Raw genomic sequence first — 24,899 nt, forward strand, 5'->3', positions numbered from 1 at the left:
GAAATTGGTGGAAACGTTCTTATCTTGTGTCACAGTGTTTGTCTCAATCTGTAAAAAGGAGAACAAGATTCTCTGGGACCAGGTGGAATATTTGACCGATGAGGTTAAAGCTAGAAGTAAAAAGGAGAACGAGGCAAGGCTGCCTAAAAAAAATTACAGGAAATGGGGAGGCTTTATGAAACAGCATCATAGGATCCCGAAAGCAGACAACAAAAATACGCCTCAACACAGATCCCGAACAGATTGCTCAAGCAATAAGGTTTTTGAGGACACGCATCTGGTTTTCAAGGAGAAATGCCTGCGGCGTTATATTATAAAAAGTCACAGAAATGTGTCAAGACGATGGCCAGATGGCTCCACTTGAGTTTGGCCGCATATCGAATCGATTCGAGAATTGCGCGCTGTAATATCGCAATATATTGCCGAATGGATTTTTTCTAACACCCCTATTAAATATGTTATGCGTTTTTAGAATAAAATATATGTCTATGAAGAGAGAGAGAGAGAGAGAGAGAGAGAGAGAGAGAAAGAGAAAGAAAGAGAGAGAGAGACCTGCTATTTATGAGGGCTGGTCCATGAACAGCAAAAATGCAGGTATAATTGAACCCCATTGCAAAAAACGGAGATCGTTTTTTTCAGACCCCAATAATTCTTCAAAATACACCAATGAATGTTCAATATAAATTTCCACGAAAAATGGGGGAAAAAAAAAAAAAACTCTTATAAATAATAACAAAAATGAAAACAAATCAGTGAATATGTGAATTTGAATGGGTTGGCTGTATAGCACTGACTGATCAAAGTCTAAGGATTTGGCACGACAGATGCCAGAATCCCTCTCAATCGTCTACAAGTTGTCACGGCGATGCCAGCGAAATCACGGAACTGAGATAGTATGACTTCACAAAGGTTTGCGATGCCATTTGTTTGATGACATCATTTCTCATACAGTCTCAAATAGCCGACAGATCAAAATCGGTTCATTTGAAAGACTTGACAACAATTCATGTCAACATTTTCATGTGGAGCGCAAGAGAAAATGTTGTCACGAGTGCGGGAATTGGCCTGTGGCAGGTACAACTCGGCCAAGCAGAAGCTCTTCAATGTTTCTGATGAGGACGGAAAGAAGTCAAAGTCGCTGGAGAATCAAGTGAAAGACCTGAAAGCTCAGCTCAAACTGGCAAAAGAACAGATCAGCTGTCAAGGACAAAAATTAGTCGACTTGTCTGCCAAGCTGAGGTCGGAGGGGAAGGAGAACAAGATTCTCTGGGACCAAGTGGAATATTTGACCAATGAGGTCCAAACGGAGAGTAAAAAGAAAGACATTGAGGCCGATAAGACCGGGAAACCGGATGAAACGGGATACAGTAGCTTTTGGGAAAAGCGTCTGAGGACCAAGATTGTCAGGGAAAACCATGGCGAATTTTTGCTCAACGGCGAAACACCGCAGCAAGTGAACAATCAGTTTCAAATAGGTTGCAGGTTTATGGCCAAGCAAAGCAGCAAAACACTTGCCATGGAACTAAGTGATTCCTTTTCCTCGGGTGACACGTTATCTGACAACACAAGCGTGTCTCTGTCTCGTGACAGTGATGAAAAGAATGACAGCGATACCTTATCAGAGGACACGTATGATCTGGTTTACAATGAGACCATGTGGGGGAACCTAAAGAAGGAATCCATAGAAATGCGACAGGATAACAATCAGATGGTTCCCGTCGAGTGATCCTTTAAAGCCTGGAAAAGGAGCTTTCGTGATAAAGGAACAAAAATTCAATTTTCGATGAAAATTAAGTCAAATTTTGAAAATTTGTAAATAAATACGATGAAATAGCTGTTAAGCTTAATGTGATTTTTTCCTTTGAAAAAGTTGCAAGAATATGAGCTTGAGCAGAATGTGATCAAAATGTTTACATGTTTAAATGTAATGTACTGTAGTGTTTGTTTCTTAAAGAAGTTCAAGTTAAACATTGCATTCACACTATTCATTGCCTCACATGGATTGCTGCAATATAACATTTTGTATTCAGAATATACATGTAATATGGCTGTAAAAAGTCTGCACACCCCTGTTAAAATGGAGACAAATAAAAAAAAATCATAAATCCTTCCTGAATTTTTTTGTCACCATTTGTGTGTTCCATACGCGCGAATTAAATAATAATAAAAAATGGGGTAGGTAACAAACTGAGAATGTGGTTGCACAATTAATCACCCCCTCTTATAATTGGACGTGGCTGTGTTAAGAATTAACCAACCACATTCAAACTCAGCACATTCTGCTGCCATTTTAAAATGCCTCCGATGAACTTCAAAATTGAGCTGTTTTAGTAGATATCAGTCATGGGAAGCGCACAAAAGATAGATGATAGAAGGAGCTTAACTTCGATGGGAAGTGCGTTCTTTTTTTCTTTCTTTTTTGCATACCCGCTCTACATCACTGTCGGATGTCTCCGCCTTCAGCTCGACTGCACTCTGGCCTTGCACACTCGATCTGCTGAGGCATCCGTGCTGGATCTGCTGACTCTCCACCTCCATGATTAGCGGCCCGTCAGTAATGATGCTGACTGATTCCTGGAAACTGACACTCTTCAAGGCTCGCTCCTTAGGTATTGTGCCACTGACATCCTCGGGCGCCTGCCAAGATTTCTGTGAAACGAGAGAGGCAAAAAATCAAAAGCTGCGCATTGTAAATCAAATAACCCTCATGATTTTAGAAACCTGTTAAATATACAGGTTATTTCTGCAGCTCAGGATTGTTAATATCTATAGACATCACACGCATTAATTAGTGCGGTCTGCATTGCAGTGATATCATACGGTATGTGTCCTTTTCCAATCCTCCACTGAGTGGAGCCAACATCACATCACATCGGTTGATGTAGACCAGACTAGCCAAAATAGTGAGAATTCTCAACTTTTATGTATCAGGGATGTGATTTGACCAAAGTGAAATTATCTGAAAATTTAGCCAGGGGTCTGGGGGCCGTTGGCACCCAGCTAGGTCCAGGGCAGTGCCCTGGTGGGGGGACAAGGGGGGCTTCGCCCCCCGGAGCTCATGGGTTTTCCGTGTTTTTAAGTACTTTCAATGCACTCACATGACAAAGAAATAGACAAAACAACAGCATAAATTTTCAATGTATATTGAACTATCCCATATAAAATGGCAGTTTTAGTCAACTCAAAATCAGTCACATTCAAAAACATTGGACTGCCTTTGCTTTTAAAAACTATCACTGAGAATATCATCATATCTAACTAATGTGATTACTAAGTTAACACATAAATAATGTTGAAGAGTTCAAATTTCATGAACAAATAATTGTATCATGACCAAATGAAAAGTAACTCATATTAGAGCAAACCACAAATGTCTTTGTTATAGCAGAAGATGTTATCTGTCGGAGTCATGTGCATACACAATGAACTACAAAAAAAAAAAAAAAAAAAAGAAATCGGATTTTTTTATTGGGGGGGGGGGGGGATAAAAAAAAGCGGAATTCCGCGAATTAGCGGAAAAATCACATCCCTGATGTATGTAGATTAAATAAATGGCTATAAATGAGTCCCTATATTGAATTTCTTCAAGTTCACATCATTTTGAGTATGTGGCAATTGCAGGCCCAATCAGTCTTGAAAAGTTTGAAATACAGTACACTGGAGTGCGCTATTAATTAGGGGTGTGAATTGCCTAGTACCTGGCGATTCGATTCGTATCACGATTCATAGGTCACGATTTGATTCGATACCGATTAATCCCGATACTAATCTATAAATTGATTATTGTGATTTTTTTTAAACTCAAATTTAGAAAATATTAATCAGTAAACTTACAGTACATGAAAATGTATTTATCTGAAAATTATTTGGTTTAATCAAATTTCTAAAGTAGACCTTGAATTTAAAATTGAAAACTATTTTAAAGCACATAAAAAAAAAAAAGTACAATATAAGAAAATTCCCTGTAAAAGGGAGGTACTGCCACAAAGGAACTGGCTTAAACCCTTTATTTCCCTTTCTGTTATTTGGCTCATGTCCGCTCTCCCGTTGAGCTCATTCTTCTCCTTCCTTCCTACTTTCTGGGATTATTAAGGAAACAGTGCAGTCACATGGTGGATTATAAACGCTGCCTTTCCACAAAATGATTTCTTTCTCATACAGTACACTTAACAACAACCTCCTGTAAGTTTCTTCTTCTTCTCATATCTTTTGAGGACAAGTGAATCCCGGAGGGCATTTTTCACAGTCATGTGAAATTTCATATTGTCTAATGAAAGTGCAACGGAATGTCCCAAAAAATATTTATTACTTAAGTCACACAGTCAATGTTGGATAATATTGCACTGATGCCAATTAAACCTAAAACATCCTACAGTCATAGTGGGATTACTGAGGTCATTCTTATTTATAGTTATATTTACTAGTTTTTTTTTTGTTTTTTTTTTACAGCGTGTAATGGGAACAACTGTTCCTGTGTTCCCTTGGCCTGTTTTTTCCTTCTCTGCTCCATAACTTCACAGCATATAATGGGCAGTCAGAAGTGAGGTGCAACCACACCCAAGAGTTACACCGACACTCTGCGGGGTACACAACACTGTAATGATGGAAACTTTTAACATACAGTGCTTTGGCAAGTGTAAAACCACGCATTGCCATAACTTTGAAATATTTCTCAAAAGAGGACGGATGATATCCTGTTACAGCTTGAGGAAAAGAATATGCCGCAAATGTCTCAATTTTGCCGCATGAACCCGAGCAAAAACATAACGGTTGGTGTTGTTGGTGCTTGTGTGCCGTTGAACAGCAGGTGTGTATCCATGTGTGCTCGTGTCTCCATGAGGTGAGCTGACATTCCAGACATACCGAAGCTAGCTCAAAGCACCGACACTAATGAACGTGATGAAGGACACTGTACGCTGCCTGCAAACTTAGAAGGTGCAAACTTTCCCTTTTGCATGACCACAGGAATGCAGGAAGAAATTAATTATTAAGTCAAACACAAACACTTTAATAACTAACACGTTGGATACTAACACAAGTTTTTAAAATACTGTACATTTAAATATATATATATATATATATATATATATATTAATGAAATATGAATTTCTTCATAACGTCATAACTTCATAACTCGCGTCGTATTGACCTCCTTTACCAAATAAAGCTGAGATTGAACAACAGCGCCTCTGCTGTTTGTCACCAAGTACTGCACCCTTTTCCCCCCTCAAATGCTTCAATTCCTGATAAAGTGACTCATCGACTATTATGTCTACATAACATGTTGGCGCAATATATATATATATATATATATATATATAAAAATATATAATTTTCATGATATTCATGTCAGCAAGCCATTTTAAAATTTAATTTAGGGTAATAGCCTAATTACTTACACATTGTAACTTAAGTAATTTATTATACATGTCACAAAGTGTTTGAAAGTAAAAAAACAAACAACTTAATTCAATATTTAAAAACACGGCAAATGCAAAACTGAGGAAGAACTTTACATCTGGTTTAGATAAAGGTCAGCAGAGGATATTATGCAGAAGGTCACAATTAAGTGGAAAGGAATCACAAGTCAAATAAAGACACACATGGAGCATGTGTGTGTGTGTGTGTGTGGCTATGTGAGTCAGCTGTTGCTGTCTAAATACTGGTTCTCTCCCTGTCTGTCACCATCCCAAACACATCTGGAAACTCTTATGCTCTTTACTGTGACGCACACAAGTCGCAATCACAAACATGAACATCAAGGCCTTTTTTTTTTTTTTTAAATACACGCAGCACATCATGCTTAAGGCTGGATGTGTGTGTGCTGCTAGAGCGACAGAGCAAGACCTAACTGAACGTGTACCACAAGAATACATAATCTTACTTAAAACTCTTGTAAACATTACAGTGTGAAAATTAAAGTCTGAAGATGTATTTTGGTATTAAGTTTCCGTCTAGTCTGTTCCTTATTTTATTTCTATGATTATTTTTTAATTAAATGGTGCTTGTTTTGGTGCTCCTGCACCATCATCTCATTTCAAAATGGCATTGTGGGAGTGTCTTTAGTATTGATTTATCAGCCTTGTGATGTCACTTCCTCTTTTTCTGATACTTCATTCCAGTTAATGACACTTACACTCAATGGTAATAATAACATATACATATATATATATACTGTATATAGGGCTGAACCCACCTGTTGTTTCCACAAGCGCGTCTGTCTCTGCGACTCTTATTCCATTAGTTTTCAAAAGCTAGTGTCAGTTTTTAAAGAGTACCTTCTAGTTTCAATAACGTCTAATCCTTCTCAGCTCTGCTCGCTCCGGCCTCGTTTCATTCCTGCTCCAGATTGTGGGAGTGCCGGACTTTTCCCTGGCCGAGCCTTTTCCTCTTCTTCTTCCCCTCCTTTTCCTGCGCCCTCCCATCTCTTTTCCTCTCCTCCACAAAGCCTCTCCTCTCTCAGCAGCATTCCTGCCGGCCGGCCGCCCGCTAGGCTGTGATGTCATAGCGCACGGGCGTGCGCACGTGTGCGTGCGTGCACGCTCACCTCTCCAGATGCCCTCGCGCACAAAGATTCCTTCTGTGCAGACGGGCCGGCAAACATCCATCCTCCCTATTGCTGCCCACGCCTCCCTTGCCGTCTGAAAGGAAGCCCCTCCTACTTTCTACTGATGAACAGATGATGAGTGACATAAGGTGGAGGGATATGATAAGAGGGTCATGGTATTTGATTCTGTCATCGTCATTTTAGGGCTGTTGACTAAGTCCCATATAAGATTTAGAGGGATGTTTCATGTGCACGCCCTGGTGCCTCATCCTTCTATTAAAGCTTCGAAACATTCATTTAAGCTTTAAGGAAGGATGGGAGGGGACACATGTGGGAGAGTATTTAATAATAAGAGCTGTGGCTGTATATGAGGTGGCTCAGAGGGACTTCCACCTTGATAAGAATCAAGAGTTAGACCCATTTTTTCCAGGGCCGATACTGAAATTAGTAGTCGAGAAGGCCCGATATTTACCCGATATTTGGAGCCAATATTCATTTTCAGTAAAAGGGACACAAATATTGATGTAAAAATGTTTTTTCAAAAGAAAAAAAAGAAAAACTAAATGTCTTAAAGCATGTTGAATGATTTTTTTTATTTATTCGCACTTAAAAAAATTTTTGGGGGACAATATTTTTTTTTTTTAAAGGGACAGCAACATGAAAAATAAACTTTTTGGAGCTTTTATCCATTTTAAAATGCTAATTCCTCACTGTTGTTTTCCTCCATTCGCCCCTCCAAGAGAAATTCGAGGTCATTCTGCCCTCCCAACCTGAGAAAATGAGCTGTTGGAACTTTTTGACGTCATCAAGTTCGGCCCCACCCCCGCACCGCCCAGGGCCATCAGTATGTCTAAAAAAATTTTATGAAAACTTAAATAAGTAAATACTGTGGCTGCCTATCGTTTCTACAGTAAATATATTTTCCCAAAAAAAGGCCCGACACCAATATTCGTCAAAACGGTCGAATTATTGGTGCCGATTATCGCCCGTCCCTACTTGTTCATATCTGTTAAAGACACATATGAACCACATTTTGAGTCCATGTGTGTTTGTGATGTGTGTGTGTGTGTGTTTGGTAACAGGATCACATCACGGGAAACCAGAGACAGAGTCGTGGCTCACTTTCCCTACTGCTTACAAGGACTAGCTCAACATGGAAACACTTTCCTTGAATGCACAAAAGCAATTATCAATATTGTGAGCCTTAGAACACCTAATATAATGCTATAAGCGAGGCACATATATCAACAAAAAAAAGTTTTCACCAAGCAGCAGAAATCCAAATTGAAGTGATGAATCATCAGCCTTGCAACAAAAATGTGTATTGGCTGGGTAGCAATAGCAGCGGCAGTTATGTACAATCAATGTGAAAGCAAAGCAGCAAAGCAACCTGTCTATTAAATATGAGGAAAAAATCTGCCTCTCTCTCACCCTCTTGCTTTCTATGTGCTAAATCCTGTTTCAATTCTTACGTCGTAGGATGGAAAAAATGAGGAGGTCTAAACATTCATGCTTATCAGCCATGCAAAAGCCAAGGCATTGTTTTATGAATGACAAACACCGCCATTCCTTAGCAACTATGCGTTCAATAAATTCTCTGAAAAGAAAGTCCAAATCCTTACACTCTCGTGCCTTTGAGTGCACTTTTTTTCCCCTGAGTTAGCTAAAAATAAGCTCGTCAAGAAAATGGAACATTAACCTAATTATTGTATCCCCAATAAAGGCTTTGAGTTCAATCCCCTGGATAAGATGTTAAACACGCCCGCTGATGGTCAGTGGATTTCAAGCGAGACGAGTAAATGCTAATGACTGCGGACATACGGTGAAAGAAGGCAACAGGAGCACATGTGATGTTTTATTCATGTGCGTGTTTGTGCAACTGGGTCAGAGCAAACGGGTCAATACAGAGCAGCGCCCTAAGCAGTCTTGTGTCATGGAAGTTGGTCACGATTGATCGGTAACGCCAACCGACACGTTACAGCAAGATTTTTCCTTAGTAGGTGAGACTTAAATTTGATTATTCCGTTCACATTTTTCAACATTATCCGAACAATAAACAGCAATCACGATTCAAGCCTTTGAATAGAGCCCTAGAAAAATGTACTTTTGTTGTACGACGAGGACAATCAAAGCTATTCAAGGTTTTGCATGGATTTGGATACGAGCCTATCCCAGATCACAAGTATTCTAAACAGGAAACCTGTGCTAACTTGTATCCGCGGATATGGCCCCCCTTAACATAGGAAATGCACCAAAAACAAAAGGCCACCTGCACTTACACCACAACATACGCTGTCAGGCTCCGCTTTATCGGCACACCCCGAAATAAACCACAAGGAAGCCTCGAAAAAATGTTATCGTAGAAGAGCATTCAAAAATACTCTCGTTCATCCAGAAGAACAGAAACTAAACAGTTGGCGATACCTAATATTAAACATGCTGTTAGATGAAACATTCCAGTGGCATCCCACACAGACCTCAGGGGAGTCTTCATATACAATAAGAGGAACCCGTGTCTATTGTCTGACCGAGCGCCGTGCATATTGCAACCCTCCAAAAGAATAACAACAAATGTAATTTCAGATAACCACTGCCGGAGCCTCCGATACCAGACCGCAATGACGTTAAAGTTGGATTTTTGAGCTGTGTGACACAGGAAAGCGCCACATGTCTGAACTCTTGGCTCACTGTTTGTGTCTTTTCCAGACCCCCCCCAAGGAGACCCCCCTTGGTAAAACGACAATAAAGGGTCTAAAACGCAGGCATGGAGTGAGACTCTCCTGGCTGAATACTAATGCTACACTTGAACACTCCAAAGCGATGGAGTGCTCTTTTTTAGAGCAGAGAGGTCTCGAGTCACAAAGTGTGACGAGCTGTGTACATTGATTCTGCAAGCGCTGGACGGAGGTCCCAGAGTAAAGGCCCGCCCACTGAACACAAGTGCTGGGACAAGACACAGTTGAGGATAACGCCGAACAGCCATATAATATTAATTACGTCTTGGACGCAAGCACAAGAATGGCCTGTTAAAGCATTTTGCAGCTGGAGAGCAGATCTCTCAACAGAACAATCATTTATACTGGGAACTAACTTTCGCTGTGCTGCACAGTCACACTGTGTACTGCGTTTCTTATTTATGATGTCGGTTCATGTCAACTACTTCAGGAATGATAGCAAAATTAGAGGCTCTAACCTTCCTTAATAGGCAATATTTTAGTTAGTATACTGGCCACCGATCATAGAAGCTAAATATTAGCCGTACTACCATAAAATCGCATGAATAACACTCACTTATGTACAATACGCACCCCCAATATCACCCTTAAAAAGCCCCCACCCCCATCCGTACTTGTGTATAATACAGTCCCCCGATTTCCTGGCATCCTTTATTGTCAGAGTGAATAATATGAATGAATAAAGATTCAAAACATGCCAATAAAGTGTGAATACTTTGAGCTGCTACTGCCCCCTGTGGCCAAAAAAATGAAACGGCACACTCCATTCTTCACTCCACAATGCACACATCCACAGACAGATGGAGAAATTTGAACCCGAATCCAATCTGAAAACTATTGGCCTGAGGCTTTCAGGAGTACCCATTGTGAACAGCTAAGGTGATATTTTGATATGATGTGCTTTGATTTTTATTTTTATTTTTTTACGGTAGGCTATGTGAGGCATATTGAGTTACGTTATGTATGAAATGTGCTGAAAATTAGTGATTCTATATATATATATATATATATACACATATATATATTTTTTACAACCCCTGGGTACTGCTGAGCTTCTGCTAAAAGTCTAAATAAAATGAAAAACGTCATCATTTCAATCATTTATTACAGTGGCCAGCAGTTAGCATCAAAGCTTCTTCTCTACCTCATTGATTGAGCAGACAGCCGTTCTAACCCAACCGCCAATGTCGATTCTACTGGTAGCATCATCAAACTCTAATTAACTGCTTGACATCGGCCTAGTCTTAAATGAACTACTTGAGGCGGAGCGCTGCGAGATTAGATTAGTCACAACAGGATAGCGGCTATGTTTAGATAGCTTAATGCACCTTCCAAAACACTCCGCAGCACAAGCTAGCTCTTATCACCACTGACTTGGTGGTGATTGCACACATTTCAGACGCGGTAGCATATTATATAGGATTCGCGTAGCTTAAATCATGATGTATACTTAGTTTTAGTGGACGTTTACACAGAACCTGCACTGTTAAAATGTTCCTTGTTGATGAAACGTTTGCGAAAACTTTTCACCGCCAAGGAAAAGAAAGCGATGCTCAATAACCTGTCATTGAATTTAAAATCTAGTAGGGGTGTGAATTGCCTAGTACCTGGCGATTCGATTCTTTTCACGATTCATAGGTCACGATTCGATTGGATACCAATTAATCCTGATAACGAATCTATAAATTGATTATTGCGATTTTTTTTTTTTTACAAAAATTTTGAAAATACTAAACAGTAAACTTGTACATGTACACTGTAAGATTTGTATGAAAATGTATTTATTTATCTGAAAATTTAGGCTTATAACTAAGCCACTGCATTTAACAAACAGGTTGCAGTCTGTTTCATGTCTGAACAGCACTGAAATAAAATATTAAGGCTTAATGTTCCATTAATATAACATTCTTCCATGCTTAATGTGTGAATCCTATCCCTAAGTAAGACGTTTTGTTGAATATTACCATAAAAAATTGATGTTTAAAAATCGATTTGGCCGCATATCGATTCGATTCGAGAATTGCGCGCTGTAATATCGCGATATATTGCCGAATCGATTTTTTCCAACACCCCTAAAATCTAGAATTTGACATAGAAATAAATCATAGCACAGAACACTTAACACACCGCCTTCTCGCTTTCTCAGACATTTTCGATTTCAATGAACTGACATTTTGAAAAGGAAGGAGACATTTCAAACTGAATTCACCTTTTTCTACCAATATAAATTCTCCGAGAGGTCAGAAATTAATCCAGAGTAACTTTCACCACTAAAACGACTTGCATATTACTGCAATTTGATATCTTTAACAATGACATCATGATTTATTTATTTTTTGTAATACAACAAACAGTACAAAGTCAAATTCATGGATAAGAAAACAATTATATTTTTAATTTAATGTTTTGGTTAAAGACCTTTTACATACTGGTGTATTAGCCATTACATAAATAAAACTTTTTGACTTAAACTTTACAATAAATTGAACATGCATGTGCATTAATTGACATGAAAATGGCCTTTTTAAGGTCCTAAAACCCAACGTCAAATCGAAGTCTGTTTGCTGTTTTCAGGTAAAGCCAATCTCGTGCAAACGACTACGCGCGACAACATAGCTCATAAGCTCGACGTTTGATTGCTGACATTTCAAAGTGCAATCTGACCTTATCATCCGTCCACAAAGTGCTCTGCAGGAAATTTGCCCTGATTCTAGAAAGGACCCCCCCCCAAACGTGACCTATCCGTGCTGTTTGACAGCATCCTCGTCCCAAGAAAACATGGTTAACGCTCAAACGTCTTCCCGGTGCTACCTTACTGCATTAGGTCACTTTGCTGGTGGTGTACGCTGAGAGCGGCGTTGTGCTAATCACCTGTCTATTTCAGGAAACCAGCTCATAAGCCTGCAAAATCTAGATAGAGGAAGGAGGCTTCGCACAGGAACAAAACAGTTTGCGAGCCAGAATGTCTGAGCCGCAGATTTGCGGCATTCCTGTTTTGTTTAAGTAGAATTGTCCTACCATCGGCATACTACCTTTTTGCAAAGACCAGTCCTGGTTTTGCACTTTTGAGAGAAGAAAATAAGCGATTTATTTTCTCAAGTAACCCTAATCTCTTACTCAAATATAAATTATATCCTGTATATGTGCATATGACCACAGATAAAGTCATATTCTATTGACAACACTCTGATACTTAACCCTATGACCCTTTAGCTTGACCTATTTTTAACCTCTTAAATCCTAACCTGCAGCTAACCCATGTGGGAAACCGCCACAGAACATAACTGGTCAAAAAAAACAGCAGTGATAGTTCTCAAGAACTAGTTATAAAACTAAATATGCAACTTTTCAAGCTTTTTCACTTTGTACACTGCATGTTTGAGTTAAGCTCTTATAAAGATCAAGCCTTATTCACAATTCTTTAAAAAAAAAATCAAATAAAATGAATACTACAAAATTTCAGTTTAGCTCATATTGCTAAGTAACGGAAACAGAGTTCATAAGATGCAGTTTTATATTCTTCAAGCCTGATTATTTTGGTATGTTCTTGATTGCTGACTAAACATTCCTGAAAGTATTTCACCAGCAAGAATAGTAACTGTCAGCATTTTGAATAAAAACTGAATCCCTGGCAAATGAGTTGGACACATTTAATTAAGATTTTTTATTTAATTCATATGTATTTTTAACTAACAGTTATCAGCTATCATTTTCTTTTTCTTTTTTTTAGGATTTGAAACGTCTCATTGTAGTGACTCCCACAGTGGACAACAAAAAAGAAGGGTGAAAGGTCAGACTCGAGATTGTTATTGTTTCTGGATGAGATTTGATCTCCTGGATTTAAAAATCAACATCGACAAAGATTCGAAATGATCCTCTTCCGCTGTATTTTCTCTACAGCCTGCTCGCTGTTTATGCATGCTTGTGTTTGCACTTTGCTTTGTGTTCAATCAATGACTGGTGCAGCACAGCACACCAATTGCAGGTGGATGCTGTGGACAATAGCGGGTGGTGGGCGTTGGGTAATGGTGGCCGTCATGTGTTCACCTTGCATTGTTTTATTTCCTGCATCCCTCTTGTGTGTCTGTGTGTGTGTGTTTTTTTTTTTTTTGCTTCAATGGATCACAAATCGCAAACACTGGACAAAACAGAATTCTGTGATGGAATGCAAAACAAATGACCCTGTTACATGCTTCGTTTCGAGTTGATAAGCGTAGTAGCATAATTATGAGTTTTCTTTCTTTCTGGTTCTATCAACTACAAACTTTCCATCACTACAAAGTAAGGGAGCTTAATTTTTGTGCCATCTATTCTAAAGCAATTATTTTTGTTCTTATATTTAGGGATATATTTAAAATTACATGATATGACCATATAACGACCCCAAAAATATAACGACGAGGGAGGTGTTTCTAATCCATATCTCTCTGACAATGACAATTAAAAGTAACCAGAATTTAACCAGAATTCTCTGAGGGGAAAAATCACTTTGAATTGGTGTGAGGTTGCAAATTAACTCATTCACTGCCATTGACGGCTATAGACGTAAAAAAATTATTTGAACTATTTCTATTAGTTTAACATTTTTTTATACTTTTGTTAACAAGTGTATGAAAACCTAGAAAAAAAATAACAGATAAGATATAACATTTGTGATTAATCGTGAGTTAACTAGTCAAGTTAATGCGATTAATTATGATTACTAATATTAATTGCCTGACGCCCCTAATTTTTAATAATCTTTTTTTTTATAATTAAATTTTATTAAAAAAATTAGGGGCGTCAGGTGATTAAAATTTGTAATTGGAATTAATCACATGATTTCACTAGTTAACTCATGATTAATGACAAATTTTATAACTGTTTGAAATGTACAATAAACAAATCTAGTTTTTTTTACTCTTGCTAACAAAAGTAGAAAAAAAAACGTTTAACTAATAGAAATAGTTCAAATAAATTTATGGCAGTGAATGAGTTAAGGACAAGCTTGCTTTTATTAGATCTTATTGGCGAATGAGGCGTACGTCTCCAATTAAAGACGATTCGATACATATCTCGATATATGGGGAAAGACGGCTCGATTTTAAAGTGAAACTATTCGGTTCAATTCAGTGGAATTACGATTCAATATTGTACGAGTTCATGTGAATATGACGCAGTGAGTTTCTTGTTGACATTTTACATACAGATGAATGAACTCGGCAGTACTGTAATGTAAATGAGGCATTTTCTTCAAAGATATAAATGTTCCAATAAAATATGATTTGATACATACAGTATCTCGATATGCTTTGAAGTGCAATGAATCGATTCGGTTCAATTCAACGCACTCGCGTCTTTTAAATCAAAACAGATTTTCTGATTGTTTTTTGCTACAACACTAGTGAGTGTGAATTACTGTCCGTTGTTGTTTTAGTGGAACAAAATAAGATTCAAACTGCGTGACAGCGTGACAGATTCGACATGATGATTGCGTTGTGGTTCCTCTTTATCTCTCACTATGCCGTGGTGAGTTCTGAATAGGACAAGAACGTGGAACAGGAAACAGCAGGAAAAAAAAAAAAACATCTACGGAAAAAAAACAAAAATGGACACAACGTGACAATGAGTCTTTGATGAGCTATCGTACTTAAAATAGCAGCTTCTTCAAACACACACAAAAATACAAAGAAAATAATGTTCCAGCTTCTGTTTTGCCTGGGGGCTTTCACATGCTTTCTGGTGAGACATCCCACCCCCCCTCCTCCTCCTATTAACGTTCTAAACTTGTGATCAGCCGGCAGTACTATTGCGAACCAAGCCCATTTGAGTCGAGTTGTAGTAAAAACCTAGCACAAAGTGTATCAATCGGGCAACATCAATGCCGTTAAAACTGTGAATGCAATTCCTTCCTGGACGGCGGCCAGTGGCGGCACATCAACAGATGGGCCATTGAAAGGCCAGCGGGCTGTTAACGTCAACAACACTTGGAGCTATGTGAGGCTGAACAGACTTCCTTCTTGCATCCTCCTAAACCCCCCAACCCAACCACCGTCCCCCCTCCCCCGTTTCCAGTTCACTGCTGGTGGCTACACCCTTCTCACACCTGGACCGCCCCTTTATCTCTCCTTGGAGCTTTATGTTATCGTCATTGTGTCCGCCCCTCTCATCCGTTCCCCTTCAGAACCCAGTTTCACCCCCCGACCTTCAGACCTATCAACTACACAGCTGTTGTATAACCTATGATTATGTCGGTAAGGAGCTTTCTGGGAAAAGGGAGAGGTTTGGAAGGGAGACAGCATTGATAACATTCTTGTTCCTGTCCGTGGTATTGCACTTGCTGGTGCAGAGATGGGTGGGAAGACGATTCTCTTAGACTATTCTCAAAAAGCAGTTTTTTTTTTCCACTCACTTCAATTTTTAGTCAACACAAGAGGTATGGCATCTTGTATATATCCACCAAAAACTACGTTCTTCTTTATAACTTATTTCTTCTTCATCTCTTATCTTCTGTGTGTAGTTCTTTTAAAGCGCCCACTAGTGTTCAGCCTGAGACACCACATAGAGGCCTTCTTAAAAAAAAAAAAAATCGCTTGTCATGTTTTCAGAAATATTTGCATCATGAAGAGATAATTTTTGTAAAAAAAAAAAAAATTGCACCAAAAAAAAAAAAAGACAGGCAATTATTTTTGGAGGTTGACGATATCTGGTTGATATTGTGTTAGTGGAATATGAGTTAAGCAGCAAAATCCAGCCATTTTTATTCATCTCAGGGGCGGCCATCTTGCCACTTGCTGTCGACTGAATGACATCAATGTTGCTCAGGGCTCATGCAACGACCAATCACTGCTCACCTGTTTTCTGAAGCTGAGCTGTGATTGGTTGTTACCTAAAACCTGAGCAACATTGATGTCATCTTGAGTTGACAGCAAGTGGCAAGATGGCCGCCCCTGAGATGAATAAAAAATGGCTGGATTTTGCTGCTTAACTCATATTCCACAAATGTAATATTAATCAGAATGTCATCTTTAGACTAGTGAGGTCACATATAACATATTATGGTCACGACATTTTTATGGTTGACTTCCATTTTAAAGTGTTCAATTAACCTACCATGAGTATGTTGGGGATGTGGGTGGAACACAGAGAACCCGTAGAAAATCCATGCAGGTATGGGGAGAACGCGCAAACTCCCCCACAGGAAAGCCAAAGCTGATACTTGAACCCAGAATCACAGAACTGAGAGGCAGGGGTGCTTACCACTGAAAACTACAACCATGATACCAAATAAGTATTGGATGTACAATACTTTAAAGCGCAAACAAAGCTGATATGATGGGAATATGCCAGATTGGAAACTTCCCTAATCAAAAAACCCATTTAAAAAAAATCATGCTATGAACTACAGTACACAAAAGAGACCCTGTCACATGAAGCCATGACATGACTAGTCTCTTAATTGTGTCTAGTGTGAGTTGATGAAAAGTGGGTTAAGGTCATTCCGAATGTGGGCTAAAGTGATGTGGAGGGGGAGAATCTGTCATGTATTCATTCATTTAAATTTTCAACTGGTTATCAAAAATGAAAATTTGACAGGTTATTTTTGCTGAGCTGCACTCTAACACCCCCCCAAAAAAAGACAGAACATTTTCACATTTGAATCTTCGGCTCGAGCTCAAAAACTGAGGAAAAGACTGCAGTAAGGGTTCTTGTCCATTGACCTCCCACTGCTCTCATGGGCTGCAGTGTGCAGTGTCCTTCACACTTAAAAGCCAATCAATGTCATTGTAAGCTTCTGTATGACACACGTTATTTTCTGTTCATAGTCTTACACTGTCCACGCGTTTATTTTGAAGCTGTCGCACCACAGTATAGTAAAGAGTCAGAGTGGAGGACAAATGTAAGAGGAAAACAATGACCGGGATTCAGCGACAAAGACGTAACGCTTACCTTACTGGCCGGACACTTCTTCTTCTTGCTCCTTTGTCTTGTTTTGTTTCGCTTACGTTGTACAACGTGGTAGAAAAAGTCTAACGTTTACTCCTTCAGTCCAGGATGTTGTGCTCCCCGTCTAGCACTAACGGCCAGTGACACGCGCCAGTTTTGAGCATCGGGCTGTTCTCTGTTGTGCTCTTCTCCTGCCTTGCTCACCCTCCCTCCGCTGCCCCCCTCTTCTCTCTCTATTTCTCTCTCTCTCTCTCTCTAGGCACGCGTGCTGAATAATGCAGTTGGCGGGAGTGTGTTCGGAGCCCTTCCAGAGTCAATCAGAGCGCCAGCGGCCGGCCAGCACAATGGGGTCCGACCCCGTGCGGATCAGGTTGCCTATTTAGACGAACTTCGTTTCATTTGTTCCGTCGCACAACGAATTCTAGACTGTGGCATAGCTAGTCATTTGGGGGAGGGAAACCTGGTCAGTGGGAACATCTGCTTCCAAGTGTTACTTTACTTTAAATGCCTTTTCTACAGTACTTGTTTTTAAAAAAAATTCTCACGACCCTCAGCTTTACACGACCAGCAACCCTGTTTGGTGCGGTTGTTGAAAAAGTGAGGTGTGATGCACGTGACCTGACAACTACTACTAATCATAAATTAATCGAGTAAACAATACGCGCGGCGGGGGGTTGGGTAAAAACCAACCAGAACCAGTAAAAGCAACCAGAGTTTTTTGTAAGTCTGTAGAGAATTCAATACCTGCTTTAAGCCACATAACTTGAAGGTCTTACAGCCTTGTTTATCTAACTTTAAACTAGTCTAAGCCATTAATAGGAAAAACATACATGAACAATCAGTAGATAATTAGAGACTGAATAATTTAGCATATTTTCTACCCTGACTTTAAGCAGATACTGTACAGCCCTAAAGTGTTTTAAGTCAGCGTTTAACAAGTTAAATACTGCAGCTAAATGAGCAAAGTATTTCATAATTACATGCAAATGAACGTATACACTCACCATGGCAGTGTGAGGATATCTGCTCGGCATTTCGACCTGATGTCCATTTGTTGTCCCGATAACCTCATAACCTATGATAAAAAAACAAAACAAAAAAAACAATGTATATACTGTACAATATATACACTTTTTTGTTGTTGTAATTTTCTCTTCAGTTGCCCCATTGTAAGAAAGCTTAGACTTTCAAAAAACTAAAAAATGCAGATAAATGTAGTTATATTAGCTGCCGGCCTGCCAGTTTATGCAAATATGGTGACATTAACTAATCTATTGAATAAATACAAAGAGAATATAAACGTGGGTACATTCCAAAATCCATTAATCTATCTCATAGAGCAATATTGTAGCACTCATAAATTTTGGTATATTATTGTCAAGGTTGGAGTATCTTGTACAGAGAGAAACTGTGCTTCCTTGATTCTTATTCAGAACGTAAACCAATTCTGAATAAGAATTCAATTTGCGAATGTTTATTCAGTTCCAGAAGTAATATTTGAAAATGACTCCATTTTGACAATCCTAATTCCCTAACATCATTTTCTTCCATCGAAACAGACGTGGACTCGAGAACACGATTAGATTGTGCTTTTCATTATTATTATTATTTTTCTTTACAGCTGCATGCCTTAAACATGAGCAATATTGTGAGATGCTGTAAAAATAAGCAGACAGCCACATGCTTTATGTTACGTTACCCCAAGAGATTTGGATTATTGTGTTTATTATCACACAGCCAGAGATGGAATGTATGTGTGGCCTAGATCTGGTTGTCATGGCGTCTCTAATATGATCAGTTATCATAGCCTGCTATTATGTCTTCTGTAATGTGTGTGTCATGTTTGTGCCAGAGCCTCACTCCGCATTTCTATTTAACCTGAAATATTGATAAATTGGACTACGTAATAGATAAAGTATATTCAATTTCGCTTCCTCTTCATGCTAATGCAGTAGCTCTCTTGCTCCTATTTTCTTTTCCTCATTACTTACCTGCCTTCTCATGTTTCATACAGATTACAAAAATCTCGCAAGAGGTTTCTGGCCCTCTTTTGTGTGTGTACAGAATAAACTGCTGGCTAAATATTCAGTCCCACTTCCCACGACAGAGAATCCTGGTGTATTGAAATTTATGAAATGGGTTCAAATTTGTGTACAGTAGTTTCTTATTGTATGTAAAAATGATGATATATGTACATTGCATTTTAATGTAATATTGACCAACCAAACCTTATTTGTGCAACGTTTTAACACAAACTGAATTTAAATGTAAAATCTGGTGCATTATCGCAGGCCACAACATTAGGCACACATCTATGGAGAGGTACAGTATATAAATAAATACTGCTGTTAAAACAAGGATGTAAAAAAAAAAAAAAGTTTGACATTATCAAGAGATGTTAATTTAACATGTTTATTATGGTGCTTTTAGTCATACTGAGAAGTGTTGACCTAATCGGAAAGCCGAAACATTATCGTAGTAATACCTGCTATTATGATGGAGTAACCTACACTTCAGAATTAACATATTGCATTTTTAGATTAATATATATGACTGCCAATTAAATTACATTTGCAGCTCCATTTCCATTTTTTAGTGGCTCACAACCCCGCATCGCTATTTAATAATAATCAAAAAAAAAAAAGTATTTTAAAGTGGTGCCTGAAAAGTGCAACTGTCAAAAAAGTTGGGGAGTTGCTATGCTAATGATATGTAAAGACACAAACAAATTGACAACTAATTAGAAAAATAGTAACAAAATATATCTGAATTAAGGGGTGGGGAGGTTGGGGGGTTCCTCCATTCTCTTAATAATTAATAATCCTAAAAATGTACAATTTAATGCATATTTTGCTTGTTTTGGTTCTCATTTTGGACATCAACATAATACAGGGGCGGAACACTCCAAAATATGCTTATCACCTCTAAACAGAAAGCTGTGATATCATTGTTTTTTGTATATATATATATATTGTTTTTTTATCATTCATAAACAATATATTGCTTGAAGAATGGGGCCCTTACATCCATCAGATTTTTCTGGATGCGGCCCTCAGAGGGAAGAGTTTGGACATCCTTTTCTAATAGTGTTCCCCATTTTATTCTTCAAACTGCTCCTTCCTCCCATAATTGCTTTTCATTTGAGCATTTGTCCCAATAGACCTACTTGCGTGTTCCTATAGTGTCTGGCCACAGAAGGTGCACTGGTTAGTGGCAGTGGATATTATCGGAAAGAAATAGGGGTGCAGTGAGAAGGGCTTGTGATCCTTGTGAATGTTAAATAGAGAGACAGATGGAAGGAACAACAAGCAAGAGACAGCAGGGGCTGAACTGGAGAAACTCAGCTTTATTTGTCCAAAGATTGTGAGAGGATACAAACGTCAGAGAAAGAGGTGTGGAGGATGTGATAGTGAGACTGAAAAACCATAGAGAGAAAGAGAAATGTGAACAATAGTCTAGAAAATGGCTCCTTTTTTTTAATGAACAGTCCGTACAACCATGAGGGCAGGCAGAGGGGAAGAAAGGGCGCCCCCTAGAGAGCTAAAGTAGTACTTCACTGAGTGGCAGTGGGGCTGCAAGCTCAACAACGAGCAAACCCAGACAGGCAAACTGCTCATCAACTCAGCTCTCCAAGCTATTTTTGGATATGATTATTGTATGTCCTGTTGTTGGTGCAATCTCTTTGCACAGTCTCCACAGAAGACAAACAAATATGCTGTGATAGTGAAGAGGGTTGACACTAATCTAACGTGTTTGTTACAAATAATGATTTTAATCACCAGGTAGCACAATCAGATGAATTTCAACGTTGTCTTCATTAGGGGGCGAGTTTGAGCTGGAGCCTATCCCAGCTGATTCTGGGGTGAGAAGCGGGATACAGTACACCGTGGACTGGTTGCCATATAATCGCATGAATTTCAACCTTTTATATTTACTAAAGCAGCAACCCCCAAATCGCATTTCTAATGGCTGCCAGAATATCTCATCTAAAAACATTTGGTGGTCAGCGTGGGAGCGAAATGAAATACTTGCTTAGCATGCAGTTAATAGGCAACCATGCACATCTATTGAGATGGTTAGTTAGGATCCTGCCTCTGCAAAAAAAAAAAAAAGTCCTCGCATGCCTTTGGGAGTCGACGTGACACATCTGCAGAAGGAATTAGCTGTTAGGAGGAGTTCACATGAGGTTGTGATGGAACAGAACAATAGTTGGGTGTGTTTTAAATGCCGGATTCATGTGAGAAGTAGAGTGAACATGATATAAAAATGTCTAGAACGGTGTAGCATAGATGTGAAAAATAAAGTCATTAGTGATTTGGATATAGAGCCTACAGGTATGTACATTCTTTAACTACACAGGAAACCTCAACACAAGGCGTGCTATTGGCCGGTCACTCAGCAGCAGTGGCCAATCGCACTAAATAAAGCAAAGTTATTTTAAGGCAAATTACTATTCAGGTATAACAGGACCATTGAGAAATGGGAAGAAATGTAGAATTTTTTTTGGATCATATTTGATGTTTCATTCTAAGATGATGATGATGAGATGTATTTATTCTTGGGTGAATTAATAAAAGGTGTCAGAGTACACATGGTTACACACCTGAGCCACACAAGCACCACTTACTGTATTTTGTGGATTAGATTCATTTGGATTCTTAAACTGTCTGTAACGCACTTCCTCATATAGTGGCCATTGGCATTACTTGATTTTATTGCAGACTTCCTGGCCTGCGTTATGGTAAAGAATTGATCAGGGATTACATTTTTAGTTGTGGAGTGCATTTATTTAATTCCATAATATTATTACTGGAAAAATATTTTGTATTAATTTATTTTTCTCTACCACACAATTAAATAATAATTATTTTCATTATTATTTTTTCCCAGCTTTGTTAAAAATGTTTGCTCTGGAATGATCTAAGCATACCGTGGCACTCTTTGAACAAGAATGTCCACCCAGACACATGACGGTATTATTAGGTCCATCTAGGCCACTATTTTTGAGGAAATGCGCTATGCAGACATCGAATGCAACATTATTGCTCTCGCATTTACATATCAGATTCATTCATTAGCCCTGAACAGGATGTGAATGTTTGCTGCCTTTGGAAGCTCTGCTGGCCTCCGACCAAGATAATGAGCTGTACTGTATATAAATATAAAATATGTTATCGTGTTACCCAGGCCGCGTTATTGTAGCACCCGTGTAAAAGAGGGCCTGGTAGGAGAGCGTAGCAAGAGCTGGCAGTGTTGGACAACTTGAAATACATTAAAAATTGTCTTTCGCATTACCGGTGGTTGGCTATGCAGAAATGTTCTATACTGCTTGCCCTCGTTAAGGTTTGTGGCAAACTGGCGCCTACGCCAGCTCACGTTTGACAAAATCGTTCAAACTGAACTCACATTCACACCTATGGACAATTTGGAGTCTTGAATTAAGATGGCATGTGTGTTTCTGTGACTATGATAATAAACCATAATGATGGTTGGCAATTCATATAAATCTGTGTCACAGGTGATGTTTCTTCAATGTGCTCATTAACTTGTGGCATTAGATACACTGAGACAGAAATGGCTGCACAATTCCTATTAGATGTTTCATGGCTTCTTATTGGCTGCTGAGTTAAGAAGAGACTGAATGGGAGGAAATGACTTCATCGGTGGAATAGCTCAAGTTGATGGATAGAGGGGAGGGCAAATGTTTTCATTGAAAGAAGCATCCCAAAATCTGGAATTTGTTTTCCAAAACAACAACAAAAAATGTTCAGACAAAAGCAAACTAAAGGTGTAATAGAAAATGTAATTGTTCAGTTGTTTTGTTATGACTATTCAGGTGGAAGAATGATAGAGGCACATGAAGAAACCAAGGCAACAAGGACCCTCCCCCTTCCCTGCTAAGACACACACCTCCTCCACACAACTCTTTCTTTAAGTTGTGTGTGTGTGTGTGTGTTTGTTTGGGTAAAAAGGAATTAACGGGCCACGAGAGTAGGAAAAACAAAGTGATATGTAGTATTTCTTTTAAGTGGTCTTTATCTACTTAAAGGGGAAGTCAAGCCAAAAATTGTCTTTACAATAATACAGTATGTTGTATGCACCCTCACTAGTCTAAACACGATATTCTGATTAGGAATTAGAAATTAGCAGTAAAATCCACCCGTTTTTTATACATCTCACAGGCGGCCATTTTGCCAATGACATCACAGTTGCTCAGAGCTTGGGTAACAGCCAATCACAGCTCAGCTTGAGAAGACACCTTACCTGAGCTACTGTGAGGTCATTTTCAGTTAACAGCAAGTGTCAAAATGGCCGCCCCTGAGATGGATACAAACGAGCGGATTTTGCTGCTCAACTCGTATTCCACAAACAATATTAATCAGAATACCGTTTTTAGACTAGTGGCGATGCATAGAACATTTTGTAAAGAAAATATTTTAATCGTTAAGGTGATTGTGTGGTTCTATAGTGTGCTTGGAAACATGGTAGCTAACTGTCTAAGCGAGAATAGCCGATTGTAGCCTAGCTTGTTTCTCCACTGTCTTTGTCTGTCATGGCTGTAGCAGCAGCATAACAGATTCCAGTTCGTGCTGATTGGTTTGAATTTGTCAGGTGGTCAAAGATAAAAAAAATAAAAATAAAAAAAAGCAGAAATGCACAGCTGAATGAAAGCGTAAGTGCGTGCGTGTGCGTGAGTGTGGCAGCCGCTCAAGAGTCCAGAGGAGAAGGGGCTTCAGTTAGTAACCATCCAAAGACAGAGGGAAAAGGAAGGGTGTTGTGGGTAATAATAAAAAGGAAGCAGAAGATTCAGTCACATGACTATGCAGCACTCGCAGCGTTTCCTCTTGTCTGTACCTGTGGCAGGGGTGAGACCAGGAGGCGGGGCTTTGTTGGCTTCGGGGTTCGGCGGGGCCGAGGCGGCGCTGTCGGGGTCGCGCCCGTCGGACGACAGTTCCGTGCTGACGGCCTCCGACGTGACCGGCCGGCCCGACACGAGGTCGGCCGCCGTGCCGTCGATGATGGACAGGTCGGTGACCGTCTTCTCCCTCAGGGACTTCTCGTCGTCTTCATCGATCAGCACCACCTCGGCCTTGACGGCGCCGTCGAAGCCGAGCAGCCGCCGGCTCTCGCTCGTGTCTTCCAGGTCCTGGTAGCCCAGGAACACCATGGTGACCGGGTGCTCAGCGCTGGCTTGCGGCATGGAGCTAAGCTCTGGTCCCGGGTGAGCCGAGGGGCCAGGCTGCGTCACGATAGGCGCCGAGGATGGCGGCATCATGCCTAGCCGAGTCTCCCTCTGCAGGGTGACCTGGGCAGGCGGGCTCGACGGGATGGAGGGCGGGGCGCAAGATGGCGGGGACAGATCGTCCGCAGCTTCCGGCGACGTAACCAGCACCTGACCCCTCCTATCATCTCCCACTTGACCTGGTCTAGCCGCTCTCTGGATTAGCTGGTCCACCTGCGAGGAGCTCCACCCGTTCTCTACCGAGGTGGTGGACACGCCCCCGGAAGACGTGACTTCGTAGACGACTTTCCTGCCATCGTCGTAGACCTTGACGCCGCGCGAGCCCGCTTCAGAGGGGTTCACGCGGTTCGCAGACAGAATGCGCTGCTCGCCGGTCTGAGGGTCATGCTGCACGTTGATCTCCATGGCAAACATTGCTGTTAGAAGGGGGAGGGGGGTAATGCAGAAG

General features: G+C 39.8%; 1 protein-coding gene across 11 annotated transcripts in view; it reads right to left on the bottom strand.

The window, feature by feature from the left end:
- Nucleotides 1-24,899, bottom strand: part of palm2akap2 (PALM2 and AKAP2 fusion) — a 73,681-nt gene that overhangs the window by 8,700 nt on the left and 40,082 nt on the right. For 9 of the 11 annotated variants that reach the window (XM_077585994.1, XM_077585992.1, XM_077585999.1 and 6 more), the window contains 3 exons: nt 24,064-24,867; nt 18,213-18,283; nt 2,428-2,649 (listed from right to left, as the gene is read on the bottom strand). In XM_077585994.1, the coding sequence (XP_077442120.1) occupies nt 2,428-2,649; nt 18,213-18,283; nt 24,064-24,867 (1,097 nt within the window). The remainder of the gene's footprint in view (nt 1-2,427; nt 2,650-18,212; nt 18,284-24,063; nt 24,868-24,899) is intronic. The other 2 variants (XM_077586003.1, XM_077586002.1) reach the window with 1 other exon arrangement.

The sequence above is a fragment of the Vanacampus margaritifer genome, chromosome 14, assembly GCF_051991255.1.
Source record: "Vanacampus margaritifer isolate UIUO_Vmar chromosome 14, RoL_Vmar_1.0, whole genome shotgun sequence".
Lineage (NCBI taxonomy): Eukaryota > Metazoa > Chordata > Actinopteri > Syngnathiformes > Syngnathidae > Vanacampus > Vanacampus margaritifer.